The sequence below is a fragment of the Paroedura picta genome, chromosome 2, assembly GCF_049243985.1.
Source record: "Paroedura picta isolate Pp20150507F chromosome 2, Ppicta_v3.0, whole genome shotgun sequence".
Taxonomy (NCBI): Eukaryota; Metazoa; Chordata; class Lepidosauria; order Squamata; family Gekkonidae; genus Paroedura; species Paroedura picta.
This window is the reverse complement of record NC_135370.1, coordinates 83,718,340-83,739,661: the sequence shown is the minus strand read 5'-3', so window position 1 is coordinate 83,739,661 and position 21,322 is coordinate 83,718,340. Positions and strand designations below refer to the sequence as shown.

The window sequence follows — 21,322 nt, the reverse complement described above, 5'->3', positions numbered from 1 at the left end:
CAGCATTGTTAGTACTTCTGGGTTCTATGCAATAAAAGATGCCTTACCTCATACTTTCCTTCATTCTCTGCTTTAATTTTTTCAATGTCCAGCAAGAGTGACCAAACTTGGCCTCTAACTTGGAGTGGAATTCCTTTATAAACTCTTCGAAACATCTACAAAGTGTTTAAAGAAAACTAACAACTGTTGAAAGAGGCACATGCATTTCTCAAGTATAACACGCCCCACAGTAGTTGTGCAATCCATACATCCATATAGTCATTCTGAAGGTCATTATCCCATGCTAAAATCTCACTCTTCAGTTTCATTCAGGAGATACAAGCTGGCATGAAGAACAGCAATCAATGAACTAATCTGAGCCAAAAAAATAACTGATCGGTATTTTCCGGTATTAAATCAGCCAGATTTTTGTCGCTACGGTTTGGCTACCTGAAATGGTCGAACCAAAAAATCCTGAAAACATTTGGGATTTTTCAGGAATACTGGATAGCCACAGCTGAAGTGCATTTAAAGGGCACAGTCCTTTTAAATGCCTTTGCTCATACTGCCATGGTTTGCAAAAGTAATTTACATTTCAAAGGGACTGGCTTCCCTTTAAATAAGGGTGTCTTCTTTGGAGCCTCATGGAATTGGACTTCCTGGTCCAATCTTCTTCAACCTTTGGGAGTTTTTTGAGGAGAGGCACCAACCACCATGCTGCAAATTTAATGTCTCTGCCTCAAAAAAAGGGAGCCTTTTACAGAGTCCCAGATATCCCTGGATTGATTCTCCAAATTCAAATACCATACTAAAATTGGGATTCAAGAATATCGGGAAATATAATATACCTGAATTTGAAAAATACTGGGTTTGTTGGATTTTTCTGCACGCCCCTAATGAGCGGGGGAGTATAAGCTGAGGCACACAATTAATGTTATTTTTCACTGACTGGTCAGTGACTCTACAATCTGCATCGAAAACTGACCAGGATCAAAACAGTAAAAGTTGAAACACTATTCTAAGCAAAAGGGGATTCAATTAATGTAAATAAATTTATTCATATGCCATTATTATGATTTCTCTTCCAAACCATTTGTACAACACAGTCAGAAGATTGTGTTAAGAGATGATTTAGAGCACAGGGCTGAATTTGTGAAATATGAAAGCACCAGCTGATATGCTTCCCTTATTCCCAGTTTCTTTGCTTTCCAGATTTCCTAAACCTGGAATGGAACCTGAAAGTCATGACATTGTCTTTATTAATTATCCCATCATCCCTACCCTTTTTTTTTTAAAAAAAGAAGCTCCTGTGCTGTGGGAAAATCTATAGAACAGCCTGGATTAAAGTTGATTGTCAAGACTGTAGTCTAGACTTGTGACAAGACACTGGCTGCACCAAGATATTTCACCTTGGACTCATTCCAGGAGGAGTATCTAAGCTCTTTGTAAATATAGGATTAGTCAGTAAGATACTTTTCATATTTCTTTTCAGAAGCCTGCCTACTAAACCTTTTCAAATTTGCTGCACTTTCTTGGATTTATTCATAGGTTTAAAAATTTATTTTAGTAACAATTTGCAGACAAGTACTGACTACTGGGTTACACCGACCAGCTCCCTTAGAAACTGAACCGGAGGGCTGATGAAACAGAGAAACGGGGAGGGGAGGAAACAGAAACCCTAAAAGTAACCCATTCACTCTCAAGAACAGATCTCCTGAACCTCTGGTGCATGAGACAGCCTGGATTATACCATAAGGAAGGGAGGGAGAATTCTCTCATTGGTGGCAGCTCAACTATAAGAGTAACAAGTTAAGCAAAAAGTGATCTGATATCCTTGGTCCTCCATTTCCCAGCTTTCTGAATCAAACAAAGAATTAATAAAAAATAAACTACATCTCTATCCTAGTTACTACTGGAAAATTATTATTCTTCATGTATAACCATGAATGTCTATATCAAGCAATCACCAATCTTTTTATTGACAATTTTTTGGCATTTAGTAACTGTAGAAAAATGCTTGTGTCTGTAAGGCATCAAATAAGACCTATCAGCTGAGGGGCAAGCATTCTTGCAATCTTAGACCACAGACTGAACAAGAGTCAACAGTGTGACTCGGTGGCTAAAAAGGCGAATAGGATTTTGGGCTGTATCAAATGGAGTATCGTGTCCAATCACAGGAGGTGATTGTTCTGCCTTACTTGGAGTACTATGTTCAGTTTTGGGCACCCCAGTTGAAAAAGGATGTAGACAAACTAGAGCATGTCCAGAGGAAGGCAACAAAGATGGTGAGAGGTTTGGAGACCAAGACATATGAAGAAAGGTTGGGGGAGCTTGGTCTGTTTAGCCTGGAGAGGAGACGACTGAGAGGGGATTTGATAACCATCAAGTATTTAAAAGGCTGCCATATCAAGGATGGATCAGAGTTGTTCTCTCTTGCACCGGAGGGACGGACCAGAACCAATGGGATTAAATTAATTCAAAAGAAATTCCGTCTAAACATCCAGAAGAAATTCCTGACAGTTAGAGTGGTTTCTCAATGGAACACGCTTCCCCGGGAGGTGGTGGGTTCTCCATCTTTGGAATTTTTTAAACAGAGGCTGGATAGCCATCTGGCAGAGAGGCTGAATCTGTGAAGGCTTAAGGGGGTGGCAGGTTATAGTGGATGAGCGATAGGGATGTGAGTGTCCTGCATAGTGCAGGGGGTTGGACTAGATGACCCATGATGTCCCTTCCAACTCTATTATTCTATGATTCATGTACCTACTTTCAATGAGACCTTCTGGAAAATCCATTCACACACACGTGATTGAGACTGGTCAGAACAGACATGCAGTTTGTAAAATTATTATCCTAACAGCCTATTCACTGATTTCCAGACAACAGCTAAAAATAATGGATACATAAGTCTTCTTAAGCACACTCCATTTATCCTTATGCATTGTTGTTCCTCTATATATTTCTGAAACAGCCTAGGGGGTGGGACGTGTCCAGCTGTCCAAGCTGGAATAGGGCCAATCAGGGTGCAGCCAGCTTTGCCCTCATTGGCCCAGCTCCTGCGGCTCCCGCCCTCCAGCCCTGGACTCTAGCCTCTTTGCTCTCAGACGCCTCCGTGCCTGGAGTCAGCAGCAAGTGAGGGCCCTGAGCAGCAAGTGAGGGTCGTGGTGGAGGGCCTACTCATGAGGGCCTCCCCACTTGCTAACTGCCTACTAAGGAGCTCTATCTTGGCCCTGCTATCGAGCTGCCCAGCCTCCGCCCGCCCCACTTGATTTGGCTGCGAGCTGTGGCCCAAAGCCACCTTAAGCTGCCTGGCCATGGGACAGGGGAGGGGACTCTTTAAGGGCCCGTTCTTAGGAACGGGCTTTGAAACTAGAAACATAGGTAAAGGTATCCCCTGTGTAGGCACCGGGTCATGTCTGACCCTTGGGGTGACGCCCTCTAGCGTTCTCATGGCAGACTCAATACGGGGTGGTTTGCCAGTGCCTTCCCCAGTCATTACCGTTTACCCCCAGCAAGCTGGGTACTCATTTTACCGACCTCGGAAGGATGGAAGGCTGAGTCGACCTTGAGCCAGCTGCTGGGATTGAACTCCCAGCCTCATGGGCAGAGCTTTCAGACTGCATGTCTGCTGCTTTTCCACTCTGCGCCACAAGAGGCTCATAGTACCATAATAAAGACAAAAAACAAAGTGAACTAGAACCTCACCTTCTCACTGTTTCTATATTTCCCCCATCTTCTTAACATCTTCAGCCATTTGTCCACTCGTTCAATCTCCTGAATTTTTTGCTGGAAAAGATGTTAAAATTGCAGAGATTTTTTTCACCAATTTATGCATAGCAAAGTGAGGAAGAGGTTAGTACCCTAGTCAACCAAGCAAGGAAATCAATGGGTTATAAAATATTAAAACATAGTGAATACAGCTAGGTGATCTGATCACCTACTAGGCAATACCATAAAGCTATGCGTAAATTACAGAGCATGGCAAGTGCTGGTCTTTGAGCCTTAAACTGAAGCAGCCTGCCATGTATCAGCAGAAGGTCCACAGACATGATTATTATGATTTAATAATGACAGTCTTTGGACCACATGACAGGGTTTTCAATATACAGACTATATTTTTGGTGAACAGAAGGGGTAGGGTCATTTCTAACCATTTCTTGCTGCATGCCTCAATTTGTTCGTCATATTGTTCCTAAAAATCCCTGTTCCCCAGAGCGAATTCTGGAGAGAACAGTGGGCTGAAGGGGTAGGACGCAAGGAATGTTCTGTGCCTCTGACAAAAGTACCTTGCTGGATCCAAGTCACAGTGTTCAGCCTCCCTTCATCAGCTAGGTATGCAGACCTACCAACTGTTCACTTTTATTTAAAATATATATAAGTGGTTTCAACTAAAAAGTGTGTGCAGCACCGTCTGTCCTTGCAGCTCATTTCCCCCCACCCCCAACTTACTCAGAAGGCCCACTTTCCATTCTGACAACTGTCCCAGTAAAAGCTTGAGGACTTACCAAACGGTGCAACCCTCTTAAGACAGGCACAAGTTTTGTAACCTTCACATCACATTGTAGGATACAGACGAACAATCTTTTCAAAGCTTCTAAGAATGCTCCACTATCTCAGCAACTAAGCTAAGCATGCATGTGCAAGCAATATGTTTTTATCCATTAAAGGTTGCAATCCCTTTTCATCATTTGCCCCCACAGAAAATAAGTGTCCAGCTCTTACCTTTTCCTCCAGAGCACTGCGGAGTGGTAGTTCATGTTCACTGGGAGAAAAATTGGTAAAATGCCAATCAAACCATGGGCCATCCAAGAGCACAGAAAGAAAATGTACACTACAGAAAAGACAGAAGTCCTTCTCCAAAAGCCATGCAAACACCAACAGTCTTGTTGGCCTGCTTTGTCAAGGAGTTTCCTTATTCAATGAGATTTATTTATTTCACATATATTAAAACTTTAGAATTATTGCCTGATCCCCAGTTTATTCAGAAATAGCTTCAGGAGTGAATCTCCTGCAGGCCCCTGTTCATAGACAGATGCATTATGCAGAAAAAGAATTGCTGCATAAATTACCTTGCGATTACCACAACGCATATCTCAAAACACAACACCCCCCCGCCCCGAGATATTCCCAAAATGTATACACCAGAGCTCTAATGGTTTGAAATGGTGCTTCAATGAAGCTTCATAGTTTAAAGGAACTCCAATCATACTGCATGTTAACTTTTATTTATTTACCCACAGAAGACATGTTCAATTTCTGAACACATAGTATTGCCGTGCCTCATCTAGCATAGCATACAGGGAATTTGCATGAGCAACAGAAAGCTCTCTTCATTCTTTTGTCTGAAGTTGGCCTGAGAAGATGGTACAACACATGGAGTTTGATCAAAACCATAAATCAAAGAAAGGGATACAACTGTAAGCCTTAACACTGTTTCAGGAAAAGAGCAAATGAACAGGAGAAGATAAACTTACTGCAAAAACCCAAATCTGTCTGTGACTTTGTACAGAGTGAAGTCAGCATCTTCCCATGGGTCAATCTGAGCCCCTTCCTGTCTTCCCTGTAAAAAAAAGGGAAGGGACACAATAAGCATGCTATGGTGGAGCCTAACAAAATAAAGATTTTGTCATATTGATGTGTGTTAGCTTTGAGCAATAATGCAAAAGATTAAAACGGCAACACCCAGCCTTAAATTGTTACTGTGCTATGATAAAGACAAGATAGGTAACATGATGAAGGGCAGGTGTCAGCTATCAGTATGCATTTCTATGGAGTGGCACCCATTTTGCTACATGTTTATGGGCATGCACTTTGCACAATCCTTTTGCAGTGGTATACGGCTTTCTCATTCTATAAATCCTGCACTGAACTCGCCTTCAGAGACTGTTCTTCTCTTCAGCTGTTGCATCATCAATGTGCCTCAGTATCAAACTGGATGGGGAAAATACTATTCTCAGAACCATCTAAAGATATGATATATTCCAGGTAAAATTAAACAAGTATCAAAGACAGGCAGGCCTAATGAAATTCTCAGTACCAATAACTTCCCTACCACTATGCTTTCAACCCTGAAAGTGTCTGAGGACCGGCAAGAGATGACTACTTTCTGGCATCTAGGTACCACACTTTTCTCTTTTAAAAAGCAGAAGGTTGGGCATGAAATCTCATTCCCCCCACCCCTCAGTTTTTGAACCAGCACTATTAAACCTATATATTAACAGTCTCCTAAATGCCATTTAAACCCACCTTGTGTCCAGGGAGGAAGGTGGGATATAAATTTAATAATAAAAAATAAAAAATATATAAAACAGTGACCTGAAAATACTCTAGTACCAATTTTTGCCCAGTGAACCTGAGAAGGACTTTCAGAGTTCCCTGACTTTGGCTCGGATATGGATGCCTCTCCAGCAGATCTGCAGACCCTGCAGGCCACCACCAGATACAACCAACATAATGGTGGAATAAACAAACAGTCTGTTTGGAACCAGTCTGACAAGTTGTGGTCAGAGAAGGAGCGAAACCAGAACCTTTTGTTGCCTCCATCTGGCAACTGCTCCAATAAACATTCCTGGCAGCAGCTTATAGCTACCCAGAGACCGACCATGCCATGGGAGCCAACCTGTGGGGCAAATCAGCACTCAGACTAAGCCTGCTACTTGCTCTGGGGCTGCAGTTTCAGACAATGTTCACCAGGGCTGCCACGTGGTGAAAAGCTGACCTTGCCTGGCAGGGGTATTATCTGAACAGCCAACTAAAAGAGGTCCCAGCTTTCTGTAGAATGTTAACAGAAAGCCTCGTGACAGGCTGTACATTAATTTACCAGAACAGGAACCTTACCTTCTCGTACTTGCCAATGATTTCTGCCCTTTCTTCTGCTATTAAGGCATCTATATCTTTCTTCATGTCAGAAACTGTAAGTGAAATTAAAAACCAACAATGAGCTAACAAGATGATGCTATGTGAAGCACAGGGAATATTTTTGGAAAGTGCTAATGGAAAAAAGCCTTGTTAACAATTTTAAAAATCCAAACCTTATCCTAGAATTAAAATTAGGTGGAAGCTGTGAAATCTAAAGGACATGTATATGCAGTTCTTGTCAAACAATATAAACATTATTTGAGTATGAATAATGTATTTGAATATGCCCATCTTTTCTGCAGAATGAAGAAATTAGACACATACCTCAGTTCAGTTCAACCAATTTTTCAACTCAGCATCTGGTTTTCTTCTCAGTGGAATTATTTCAAGATCTAGTTTTGAGGAGCAAACCTACATACAGGAGAACTTGTTCTGATAAATATTCCCTCCTGGAAAGCAAGGCCCTTATCAGTTTGTCAACTCCAAGACCAGACTATTTCACATGTTGTATGTCAGGCAGCCACTGGAGACTATCTGGAAATTTCATACACTCTGGAATGCAGCAGCCATGCTATATACTGGTCTTATCCAGAAAGAACATGCAGTATATGCTCTCAAAAGTTTACATTGGCCTTCAGTGAGGTTTCGGGAATAGTTCAAAGTGCTTGCTTTGAATGTAAACACTTCACTTAGAGCACTTGAAGGAATGACTAGTCCCTGCACACCCCAAGATCATTAGGGGAAGTTCTACCACAAGTGCCCCTGCCTTTTGAAGGTATGTGTGGCAGTGAGAACCTTTTCAGTATTATCAGCTCCTTGGGGAACCCCTTAAGACAGCCCATTTCACCCACTCCATGCAACAAGCTGCTAGCTAATAGCTGCTACTGCTTCCAATTTTTATGTGAGCATTTTCTCTGTCAACAGTCAGCTTTTAAAAATGTGGTCAAAATCCACATGCAGTCTCAGTCTACAATGTAAAAAGATAGCACAGAACACTCAGACCTGCACCTTCTTGGTAAAAAATGTGCATGCTGCTGAGGCATCTCATTATCAGGGAACATTTCCCCCTCTGCCAGGATTCTATAAAGCCTCAGAGGATTGGCTAATCCCTCTGCCCTTTCACCTTTTACAGATTATCTACTGCCTTCACTATCCTGTGCCACCTGGAGCATATTTAAGTGGCATCCCGGGTACACGCCATACCTGCCATACCTGAGTTACACAACAGTCTAGGAGAAGTAGGATGCACCTGCTGCAGGACATAGATAGCAGTGATGGGAACCAAGTCTGTTTAGGCCAAAAGAGCATTAGACTTAGTGCTTCCCTGACTGTTCAAGGAAGCTTTCACTGCAGTGCTGTCCATTCTGAAGAAATAGTCTTGGATTCTGCTCTGAAAGTGAATCAGAGACAGGTGGGTAACTTTGAAAAAAACTGATACTTTTCGAAGTTAACTATTGTTTCCAAATCTCTGCACATGGCCTAGATAGTAGTGAATCCCCCCAAGTATACAGTATCAAGATCTGCAGGGTGGTCCCAATCTGGAAGTTATGCAGATATCATTCCACCATCCATGTGAGATCTTGATTCAGTTGTTGCTTTATTTGAAAGAGGTGAACACTCCTCCATTAGAGACTGAAAAAACAGCTTGCCTCCAGGAATCATGGTAAAGGGAGTACAAGAATATCTGAATATCATAAAATATAAGGAGAGCCCTGCTGGTTCAGACCAATGGTCCATTCAATCCAGCACACTGCTCACACAGCAGCCAGCCAACCAGTTGCCCTGTCCTCCTCTCCTAAAGTGAGAACGCAAAGTTGCTTGAAGACTGGGATTTCCTGAATTCCTCAGCATAAAAGAATAGAATAGCACAACAGAAAGATATAAAAAAACCCAGAGTGAGGGATCGACTAACTATACATTCTCACTCCCCACCAATCCGATGCTGATATACAAGGGACAGCCCTCCAGTGGCTGATCTCCTTCCTCCAGGGTCGTGTATAAAGGATTGCTATAGGAGAGAATTATTTGGACCCTTGCCAACTCTCTTATGGAGTACCACAGGGTGCAGCTCTTTCTCACACGTTATGGCTAGTAAGACAGTGTTCTTCTGCCAGGCATTGGGTTGGGACCAGTGAACATCAGGATGGATTTGGTTAACACCACCTGGGCTCCCCCTATATGGACTCCCCCTCTGAAAACCGAGATGCGCTGAAGCGTTTTGCATGCACAGCTGGCATGAATGTTTTATGGTGACATTTTAAATTATAACACTGTATGCATTTTAATCTACTAATGTTGGAAGCTGCCCCGAGCCGGCATGGCGGGAGTGGCGGGGTATAAATAGAAAAATAAATAAAGCAAACAAGCAAGTAAAACTCTCAATTTTTCTTCAGCATTAGAATACAGTTGCCTGTTTGTGAGCAAGTAACTGGCATGAAAGAGAAATCTGGATTAGGGCAGACATTAACTATCTCCCCTTCCCACCCATGAGCAGAGAAAGACAAAAGGACAGGTATAACATAGGGATCTTCTCTTCTACTTTAGCCAACAGTAGCTTGGGGGGGGGGTCTATTGGAGAAATGGCATAGGGGAAATGGTTAAGCAGCTGTTTCGGTTAGTATCAAGAAAAAACAAACACAACCTTTGGATGACTGAGTTATAACTTGGTTACACAATGTATAGTTTGTCCAAAATTGATTGAGCAGCTGGAGATCAGAGTAAAACTTAAACCTCTTTGTCATGAGGTTGTACATACACTGAGGAAGGCCTAGATGTAGTAAAGAGTCTTTGGATCTGGGGTAGATCCAGTACAACTGGCTATCCAGGGACAGAATCTAAACCACCTCCCTTCTCCTCCAAATGATATCAAGTAACTACATAAAATTGGAATCTCACAGGGTATGATGACAAGAATGTTCATCCCAGTTTTCCTCCCAGCATTAGTCTGTTGGAGTCAAAAGAATTACATGCAGAAAAACTTTCCCTAGAAAGCAAAACATGACTAACACAAGACAGAACATAGCAGGCCTTACCTGAGGTGGGTATTATTTCTCACACTTCGCTAGCAGAGCCAGAGGCTACAGTAGCCTCTCCCCCTTTGAGGCTACCCAACAGAAGACATTTCAAATGCACAGCAGCTGCTGCAGCCACCACCACCATGGCTCTTCAGCAGGCTTTCAGGCAGTCCTTAGGCTGGTCATTTCCAGCTTTACCAATGCATGCCATAATCATAGTAAGCCAATTTTCATTTTCTGTTGTTTTTCTTCCCAAGTGTTGGTCATTGGGTGAAGTCAAAAGAGAAACTGTGTTGCTAGCTGATTTTATGCAGAACTCTTCCTTTGTCCACTGGGTTGCCTGAAAAAAAAATCCAGCAATGACTTTTTAGCCCCTAGAAATATGTACATTTCCCAATATTATTGCGGTTTTCTTCAAACTAACATTACTTTGTCTTAAAAACATAATACTGGAAGAGTAAAATACTCTCTAAATGGCAGTTTTCTATACTACTGTGTTCTCATCAACTATGCCAATAACTACAAAGCTGATGGCCTCTCCCCCATCATACATTTTACTGGTCTATTTATGGTGCTTATTTGATGAAATAACCTGAAAAACAGAGGCAAATGTCTTCCACTTTATTTATTTATTTACTTGGATTTGTATACCACCCATTCTTTATGACTCTGTATGGTTTACACGAAACACTACATTAATTTTCATGGAACATTATAACAATCTATAACATACAATTTTCAAGAGAACATTTACATAGAACTCTGTCTAGCTGATTAAAAATTGTTTTCTTATTTGCTATACTGGAATATTTACAAGCTTATTATAAGCACTGAATTTGGAAAAGTTGATGTGAATAGTTAAGTCTTTTTTCCTCATTCCAGTTATGGCTTGACTAATCCTTGCTATAGTATGGCCTTCTGGGAACCAGAGGAAAGACAAATCATAGTGCCAGCATGCTTACCACAGCTTTCTAAGCTGCATGTGATCATCAAAATCCTTTCAAAAATGTCCTGAATTCACCCTAAAATATGTGCCTTGATTTCTGTGTTGATGCAGACACTCAGGAGATCTCTCTGTAGGATATAAAGACCCGTGTTCTCCAGCCCACATTCTGATTGCATGCAACAACACATATCTTGAAAAACATCACATCTGGAATTAGTTCTCAGCCTGATCCAAACTTAAGGGACACACAACTGAAAGTTTAGTGTCACCTTTACAAATACCAAAGCCATCATCTTATCATCATCTTATGCAAAAATGATTTCGCATATTTCAAACATTAAATGAACCATTTCAAATGACAGTCTTAAGGACACCGATCATATAAAGCAGTGATTCCCAAAGTGGGCGCTACCGCCCCCTGGTGGGAGCTGTAGCGATCCAGGTGATGGACCACAGGTGTATTTGGGGGCGATGAATAACTGTAAGGGGGCGGTGAAAGCATAAAAGAAAGAAGAGAAGATTTAGAAAAATTTATTTATGTATTCCACTCATAACGCTTAATTTTTCTTTGAACAACGTACTGGACGTTAGCTCGGTTTCAGCATACTCCCTCACTTGCATTGAGATATGTGCAATCGCGCACTGCTATTGTTCATGCGGTGCCACTGAATTGCCGTTCCAAAACACGTGAGTACTAAGAGCAATGCTGCGGGCAACTGCCACTCGTGCGATTGGTCAATTGCAAGGCCAAAGTCTGGAACGGCAGCAGCAGTACTACCAGCAGATTTTGGAGCACGCTATGAATCAGGAGATTTCCCATAATTATTACGGTAAAATTACAGCGTAATATAACTCTAAGTTAGATTGTTGTGATATTGTACAAGTTAAAGTTAACTAACAAATAGTGCGACTATAATTGGTGTATTATTTATTTATTTTGTAATAATTATATGCGCTTTACAAACCTTTTCGCTCCGAAGAACGAGACAGTATCGCTCCGCACTTTTGATTCTCTCTGCCGAAGAGTGAGACTGTCTCGCTCTGAATTTTTGAATCATTTTTTTTCAAACTCGTAAACATATCAATAAATATAAAACGTCATCCTTTATTTGTATTATGATTTTAGTCTAAAGCCAAAATTTCTTACTTATTCATCGGTAATTTATTTATTTATAACAGTTTTCTGATCCCTACTTAAGCCTTTTTACTAGGCCTGAAAACTATCGATTCTCCAGGTAAAGTATTTGTAGAGAAAAGGACCGGTTCTCCGGTCCCCACCAGCTGCAGCAATAAATAGGTCAGTCGTATACTTGGAATAGGTCCATTATTTGTAGGGAATAACGTATTTGAGAATCGCTGATCGCCGTCTCTAGCTAGCGCCGATGGTGTGACGCCGATGCCATTCGGCGCGGCTACTCGGTAATTGGATACCAAGCTGCGCGCGCCAGTATCACCAGCCGGTATTAATTGCTATTAAAATTAAAAAAAAATTAATTTCCAGGGGGCACTGAGTAATATTTTTTCTGGGAAGGGGGCAGTAGGCCAGATAAGTTTGGGAACCACTGATATAAAGCATAAACAAGTATTTGCAGCATACACACAGTTTCTGAAAAGTTGTTCCTAAGGTAAGAAGGAGCTGTATGAGAAACATCCAAGAGAAAGAAACTAGTCTCAACACTAGACTTCTATCTGGTGCAGTCCAGAGAAAGACAGGTATATTAAAACCAAGGGGATATATGTCACAGATTTGTTTAAGGTGTGATCTGCAAAAATGTTACCAATCTTATCTAAGGCAGTGCATTCAGGTTTACCCAAATAGAAACGATAACCTGAAAAACACTTTATTGGTATTTTGTGGTATATTTTGGTTTCCCAAATATATTCAGGATTTTTCAGGAGAACCAGGTGGAAATCCCTCCCCTCCAAAATCCCAGATATATTTGGGAATTAAGAGAAAAACCAGGTTGTTCAGCAGAGCCCTAGTCAATCCTGCAGGACTGGCTCCTGGGTGGGCTCTTTTGAGCAGTCCAGATTAAAGGAACCCCTCAAAACAGCCCCTAAGGCTGAGGGTGAGCAACCTCTCAACTGTTTTTAAAGGCTGTGCCACTACTTTTTTCCCTTCTGTGTTTTTCAGTTTGGGATTCCTGGACTCCCCAAAATTTAGGATTTCTGAAAAATCTCAGATCAAAATACTTTAGCATTACTGGGATCTGGGTACTGGGAGGGGCCAATAGACATGAACTTTTAAAGTCTTTTAATGGGTATTTTAATGGGGATAAGACTATTGTGACCCGCCACGAGCCTACGGGGAGTGGTGGGAAATTAATCTAAATAATAATAATAATAACAACAACAACAGCGACAACAACAACAACTTGAAAATACCGAGAAAAAAATTATACCCACTAAAAATTTCAGTAAATGGCTGAACTCAGTTTATTTGTCCAAGCTGATTAAATGTAAAGCCACAGGGATGACACACACACATACATACAATGTGCAAACAATTCTGATTCATTAATATACATTTCATTCTACTTACCATGTAACTAAGGACTTCATTAGCCACCCGCCCCCCCAATTTTTAATTATTATTCCATTTGTATCCTGCCACTCCCACATAATGGCTCATGGCGTGTAACAATCATCTTTACAATTAAAACCCATAAAATAACACAGTCCCATTAAAATTCAACTCTACCCCCAGCAGCAGTCTAAAACTCCCTCCCACCTGCTTATGGTTTTAATACTTCTGGCTATTGAACAGGAAAAAATGTACACTGAATTATACTTTACTGAATAATTCTGTGTTCAGGGGCAGAATTTGTAATCTGACACCAGAAATCCAGGATACAATTTTGAATAAAGGACAGAAACTTGGAAACTAAGGCCTAGGAGGAAGAGCTGGGCCTATTCTGCACACAATAGATAATGCACTTTCAATGTGCTTTGGCAGCTGGATTTCCCTGTGCAGAACAGGAAAATCTACTTCTAAAGTGCATTGAAAGTGCATTATCTATTGTGTGCAGAATAGGCCCAGCTCTTCCTCCTAGGCCTTACCAAAAATATTAAGTGGAACAGATATTGGCACAACTTCTGCAGCTATGAGCTTGGGAGTTCTTTTGAATCCAGCCCTTCTGCTGGAAGAGCTAGTAAATCAGGTGGCAAAAAGTGTCTTTTACCAGTTTCATATGGCATGAAGACTATCCCCTTTTTTGATTCATGCAATGATATCCTTGAACCTGACTATTATAATGTGCTCTATGTAACACTAGCCCTTGAAGAAACTGCATGGAAGCTACAATTGGTGCAGAATGTAGCAGCTGCACTGGTGACAGCACTCTGAACACATTGCCCTAAATTTAAGATTACTACACTAACTGCCAATTTGCTTCCAAGCTGTGGTGTTTAACTGTTAAAGCCCTTCACAGCTTGTGAAACCACTTCTCAAATGGCAGCTCAAGTCACCAGTAAGATAACCCAAGTTATTAATGTCAATAAGAACGTTCACTGCTTGGGCTCTTGATTTCTCATGGCTACACCTGTGCTGTGGTATGGGCTTCTGGAAGACACAAGGAAGGCCTCAACCTTGCACAGGCTACAGAACTCTACAGGACAGCTGTTTCACTGGGTTTCAACAGCCCATAAAGCTGTGGCTTGTTTCCTTTTAACTGTGACATATTAGTTTCTAAATTTATATAAGGGGCTTGGGAGAAAAAAGGGGTTATAAATATTTTGACTGAATAAAAAGTGACAGCTCCAAGTACTTCTGCTTTGGTATAAACCAGCACTCCTACCAGGCGGAAAACAAATACGCAGTCCAGTGAAGGAGGCAGCTACTCTGAATATAATCACCAGCATAAAACTAAGCTTGAAGAAAAAAGTGCAGACAGAAGACTAGTGCCTCAGCATAAGCAATCCACGCGTTCAACTAGTCAAGTCCTGGGTTCCCACTGGTAACAGTAAGGTTTCTGAGAGCATTGTTATGAGAAAGAAGCAGTGGGGAATGAAGGAGCTAAGGAAAAAGAGAGGCGGTTTACCTGTGAATACACTAAAGCCTGTGGGACCATGTAAGTCATCTCTTGTATTTTGAAGAAGTTGATTCTTATATACCACTTTTCTCTGCATGAAGGTGTCTCAAAGTGGGTTACAATCATTTTCTCTTTCCCCACCGCAAACACTCTGTGAGATGCCTGGATGGATACTTCAATGCTTCATCTTTACTGTTAACATTCTCTTGCAAGACTCCTAAAACAATTCAGCAACTGCTATTTTTAAATCATCCATGGCTTAATTAAGGCACATGCCATTTGTTTTCTTTTAGCCTGGAATTTATCTGCCAGATGAGAGCTCAAGACACATAGTCTCCCCATTTTCAGCCCCTAGTTAAAGAGATGCAAAACTGTTTTTATTTTAAAAGCATTGCTTTGCTATAATACAGTATACAAGCCATAATCTCTCAAGCCCCTTTACAAATTTTTCAAGTCAACTCACTACTTGTTATGCATAACAGGGATCAAGTATGGAACAATGCCTTTTGTGGTTTCTGTGTACCTCAAAACTGCACAGTTCTCATGTTCCGTTTAATTTGTGTGTTTGCTACTATATGTTATGAAGTTTGAGTCTATGAACTGAGTTAAAAGAGTATTTGCTCTTGCCAAGCAGGTTACCTCAGAATTAATTTTAAGATTTGGGGTGTGTGCGTGTGCGTGCAGAATCATAAATATACAATTATTCTTCGAACTTTTACAATTTGCCTTGATGCCCTTAGTAAAGAGGCAACTTCCCTTCCTTCTTGCCGGCAACGCTTCAGCGTTTTGTAGCCTCTAAATAGGTCTCATGGATGCAGACTTAAATACTAAAAAGGCACATTACATAACAATATTTTTGTCTGAGAATCCCTCAGGCCAGACTAATGTATAAATCTGTTTTCAACAGAGCTGGAATTTTAAACATGAACTGAAAACATTCCCCATGAAGCTTTTCAGAATTAGAGGAGGAACACTAAGTTAACTTACAAATGCACCAAGTAGGATCCCTTAGCTCTTTTTACACCCGGAAAGTATATTTCTGAGGTTGCAAGACCCATGTGGAGATACAGAAAACAATGCATAGGGAGAAGGGAAGAAAACTCGTCCTCCCATCAGTAGGGAGAAGGAAACAAAAGCAGTCCTTCCCTCTTCAATCAGAGATAGAAAGGGAGTTTTTGCACTCCTTTCCGCAACCTCCTTACCTACACGGTAGTTGTGAGTGTCACAGCCATAGGAATAAACTTCCAAAGGGTTGGAACAGACTTGTGAAGGAGGGGAAGAGAGAACAATAGACTGCCACGAGTGCCTTCTGATGAAAGATCACTAAATACAACCCAACATCCCCTACAAGAATTAAAAAGTTAAAAAAAATCCCCAGGTAAAAATTGAAAAGGTAACTAAAATTGAAAGTAAATCAGTTTTCTTGATGAAAATATGAAAGAATTGAATAACATTTTCAACAAAAATAGATTCAAATGCATAGTCGTGTTGGTCTGAAGTGTCGTGGGGGGGGGGGAGGTGCGGATATCAGCATGCCGGCAGGCGCACACATGCAGGCACGGAGCTCCATGCCTGCCTGTATGTGTCTGCCGGTGCGCTGAGGCCTGAGCCTCCCCTCCCCCCCCCAGCACGGCACTGGATGCGCCAGGAAAGACCGGCCACTTCAGGCGCCAAAGCGCCCAACCCTAGTCCAGGGTATGTCATAGTTTTGAGTGTTGTAATAACTTGCATTTCTGCAATCTCCCTTTCTAGCCTATTCTTGAAGTTTCCTTGAAGAGCTACGTTCAGGTCCCTCATTGAATGTCCTGGAAGGTTGACGTGTTCCCCTACAGGTTTTTCAATGTTGTGGTTTTTGATGTCAGACCTGTGTCTATTAATTCTTTGGCAGAGGGTTTGACCTGTTTGCCCGGTGTAGAGAACAGAGGGGCATTGTTGGCATTTGATGGCATATACAATGTTAACATAGACAGTTTTATTTCTCCAATGTTTTTGTGAACTACAGCTAAATTTGAGGGGACTGATTGGCTTTTTCGGCAAAGAATTATGATATGGCTGTATTTGGGTGTGTGACTAATTCAAGAGAATTAATTTTTGCTTTGTATTCCCACTGTCATTATGGTAGTTCATAGTCTGAAGAAGACTGCTTGCACTCGAAAGCTCACGCCTTGAATAAATCTTTTTGTCTTAAAGGTGCTACTGGACTCTGATTTTATTTTCCACAAACGTTTCATGCATTTGTTTGGCTCTGCTCACAGCCTTGTAAAACCCACCTAAAAAAATAATCCAGGCTGCCAGTAAAATCCACCAGTGCCTTAATAAGGAACCCTGGAACTCCTGCATGCTAGAAAAGCCCAACACTAATATCAAACAAGAGAGGAAGTGATGGCCTTGAAGGAGAAAGAGTGTAAGAAAATATGAGCGCATTTACCACTGGGGCAGAACAGATTATCCCAAGCATGTGGTGGCAGGAGCAGAAGGGTTCTGAGTGATGGTCTGTCACATGTAACTGTCATTATTGGCCTTAGGTTGGCTGGGTCCTGATCTTCCCCATGTTCAGGAGTAAATGCTTTGTCTCAAACTGTCTCTTTATAAAACATCATATTTTTACATCATGTGCCAGTATGTGAATTATTCTGGTTCATTTCTTTGGATTACTCAAAATTCTAACTGGCTGGCCTGCTCATGGATGAACCAGAATTATTCACATACTGTCACAAAGGGAAACACATCTGAAAAAAGGCATACTATTTGATCTCCTTGCCACAAAAGTTAATAGTGGTTGTTAGCTTATATGGCTTTAAAAGGGATCAGACAGTTTCATATGTCTATGCAAGGTTATTAGCTATAACAGTCGGAGTTTCAAGTTCAAAAGCAGTATTAAAACATTATTAACTCTGAATGCCAGATGTTGTGAAACAAAGGCTACCTTCCCAGGGGAATCCAGCTGGTTCTAATTGGCGACAAATATTAGATGATCTGGACTCTTGATTCAATCCAGGGAAGCAGTTTTCATATTTACACAGTCAAACTTCACTCCCTACTATTTGAACATAGAAGTAATATTTGATGGCCCAGTTTCTCTTCCAATCATGAAAAATCATTCACATACACAATGGTTAATTATGAGACAGAGAATCTCATCTTTATGTTTCTCACATGGCAATCAACAGCATGAGCTCTTCAGACCCCAGTGGAAAGCAAACTATCTTACAAACATTGAAACAACCTACAGACTTCGTGCTCATGGTGAGGATACAGTGCTTTACACACCAATCTTAAAAACTTAATTGTTCCCCAACCAAATCCGTAAACGGAGTTCTTGTACAGATCATACCTCATGCCCACATCATATATTCCTACAGATGGGTTTCGATATCTACTACCAAAAAAAGTTTCTGACATTTCTAAGTTATGTTCACAAACTCCAATAATGCAAATATTAGCAATTACATTGATTAAAAGGGAAAAGTGGAAATTGATTCCCCCTTCCTTTCCTCTCTTCGTAGAAGAGATGTCAACTATACCACTTGAGTATCAATTATTAAATAAAGGAATTTAAATAAAAGACTGAGAAGTAATTAGGTTTGGAAACTGTCTGAACAGAAACCGTGGGGAATACTAGCTGAAGAAAGCCCTTGAACTGTTATTCACAGCAGGAAGCACTGAAAAATCAGCCGTTACCTTGTATGCTACGTCAAAATTATGCTGTGGTAAAATATATGTATTATATGAGGTTGTTGGTCTGCTATTCTTCCAGTAACATCATTTTTGGTTGATAGGCCTTTGTCCAAGTATCTCCAAAGCATGCAATGTCATTTCTACTTCACCCTAGCTCAAGCACTAAAGAAAGACTACATTTTTTTCCAACCACCTTATGAAGGGACTTAGCTAGACTTGATGCCTCAATCAGGAATTTGATGCTTTGCATGTCCAGATCTGGATCTGTCAACTCTATCATACACACAAACTCGACAGATGTACAAGCTGCCTTCCATTTCTGAGCTGAATCTTCCATCAAAACATCTTCTAACGTGCCAGCAAGCAGGCAGGGGGGTGAGTCTGAAAGAGAAACTACTTGGGAGGCTACATGAGTGAATAACAAGCATACTTTCATTATTATTATTATTATTATTATTATGAAAGCATACTTTCATCATTCCATGAGGTCAGAATTTTATAAAGAAAGATTATAATTACAACAGCATTACGTTAAAGATAAAATGTGATTGGGACACAACTTACTGGTCAGAAAGGTTTAAACAATTTATAATATGGATAAAAGCCTCAAATATGTTATAAGAAGGAAGCAGGAACATCGGAGGAAACCAGAAGGCAATTTTTTGTTTCACTGTTCTGAGTGCTGCTAACATCACTAACTCATATTCATAAAAACTGGCTGAAAACCAAAGCTGCTGGGATCAGAAGTAGATTCAACTTCATAAAACAAGGACTACTTATTCAGAGAAAACAGCACTATTCATGGAGATACTATGAAAGTTTCTATGGAAAGGGTGGGAGGAGACAAGAAATATTTGAGGGATAATGAACACATTTCCTCTTAACTGTTCCAGTGGATGAGTCATTGTATACTACACACGTTGAAGCAAAGCACTGGAATAAGACGACTTTTACCTCACCAGCATGAGAGATTCTGAAGGCAAGGAACAATCACAGCTTGTATTGGACCTCATACACTAATCTGGAATGTGAACATCAATGGGTGCATTCAGACTGTTCTCCACTTAAAAAGGCAAATCAGAAAATGCATATCAGACTAGTCTCCAAAGTAGTGTACAGTAGTTTCTCTCACTTAACAGATTTCTACTGACAGATAATGTGTCAACCCCATTAACACTGGATAGGTTTAGGAATTTAAAACAATGTAGATTGTATTGTGTTGTACAGATTTAGGATGTGGCCAAATTCGGAATACTATGCACAGCTCTGGTCATTCTGTCTCAAGAATGATAGTACAGACCTGGAAAAAGTTCTGACAAGAGCAATCAAAGTGATCAAAAGATTGAAAGCCCTTCCCTATTAGGAAAGGCTAAGGAATTTGGAGAGTTATATTAAAATTTAGAGAAATGATCATAGAAACTGGTTCCTTCACTGATACTAGTCACAGTGGATGAATGGGAACTTCTGTATTCAGAGCCAGTAGGAGTGCCAGAGGTGGGAGGCAGCACCTCTGCGGCCCTGCGGAAGTGTTGGGTCAGATGAACCACTAGTCTAATTCAGCTCATTTGTTCTTATGCTCTTCACAACAAACTCCTCCAGGCTCTCAATACAAACTATAACTTGCATTGATTGTATGCTCCTTATGTTGGGAACCAAGGAAAGAATAACTGCTCCATGTGTTTACCAACTGCCTAGTTCCCCAGTGGCCACCTTCTCTGCACTGGCAGAAGTCCTCTTGGTTATTGTGCTGGAGACAAAGAGGGTGATTGCTATGGATGACTTCAGAATTCATGCTAAGTGTTCCTTCTCAGGGCTGGCTTGAGACTTAGCAGCTTCTTTGGCTGCCCTGGGCCTCACAGAAATCATGATGGCTCCAACACGTGAAAGAGGTCACACCTTGGACGTAATCTTTTGCAAGAGGCAAGGTCTAGTTTCGGGGTTGGAGATTTGGCCTGACCCAAGACCTAAGCACTATCTATTCAAGACAAGGGTGGATATGGTGCAATCACCTTGCAGGGAGGGACAGTTAAAATGGGTCTATCCTTGGAGGTTCATGGATCTTTCTGGATTCCAAAATGCTTTGGAAGAATTTAGGGTTCAAAATGCTCTGCTGAGGATGCAGTATAACTGGAAAGTGAAGCTCCTTGAAGCTATTGTACCTTGTTGATCACTCCCACCCTTGGGCAGTAGCCAGTCCCATAGTTTACTGTGAAGTTTAATAAAGAGGACCAGAAGACATTTAGAAAGATGCTGGTGCAAAATTCACACTGCATCCAACAAAGCAAGCTATAGAGCCCACTATGACCTATGAAGTGGCAGAGATAATGCCAAAAAAAGTGATTTCTCTGCAACTGTTGTGGCTCCCACCTTGAGAAGGCTCCCACTCTCTTGGCTTTTTGCAAACTATGAAAAACTGAATTATTCTGGAGAACATTTTGTATTGGTAATTAGGTCTCTGCTGTAACAAAATATTACAGAAAGATGCTTCAGTAGGGACATACTGCCTGTTGATATAAGTATGATCCTGCAACACAATTTCTGCATTGGTTAATGAGTTGTATTAAAGCTTATGCTTTGTTTTCAGCTTCATTTTCAGATTTCTGTTTGTTCTCAGATTTATGCAATCCTAACATTATTTCAATGAGCCTCTTGTGGCGCAGAGTGGTAAGGCAGCCGTCTGACAGCTTTGCCCATGAGGCTGGGAGTTCAATCCCAGCAGCCGGCTCAAGGTTGACTCAACCTTCCATCCTTCCGAGGTCGGTAAAATGAGTACCCAGCTTGCTGGGGGGTAAACGGTAATGACTGGGGAAGGCACTGGC

At 41.1% G+C, this 21,322-nt stretch overlaps 1 protein-coding gene across 3 annotated transcripts in view; it reads right to left on the bottom strand.

The window, feature by feature from the left end:
- Positions 1–21,322, bottom strand: part of LOC143829841 (uncharacterized) — a 100,363-nt gene that overhangs the window by 20,786 nt on the left and 58,255 nt on the right. For all 3 annotated transcript variants that reach the window (XM_077321328.1, XM_077321327.1, XM_077321329.1), the window contains exons 2-7: positions 9,867–10,188; positions 6,814–6,887; positions 5,451–5,536; positions 4,699–4,738; positions 3,682–3,762; positions 48–155 (exon numbers count right to left, since the gene is read on the bottom strand). In XM_077321328.1, the coding sequence (XP_077177443.1) occupies positions 48–155; positions 3,682–3,762; positions 4,699–4,738; positions 5,451–5,536; positions 6,814–6,879 (381 nt within the window). In that variant the 5' untranslated portion in view covers positions 6,880–6,887; positions 9,867–10,188. The remainder of the gene's footprint in view (positions 1–47; positions 156–3,681; positions 3,763–4,698; positions 4,739–5,450; positions 5,537–6,813; positions 6,888–9,866; positions 10,189–21,322) is intronic.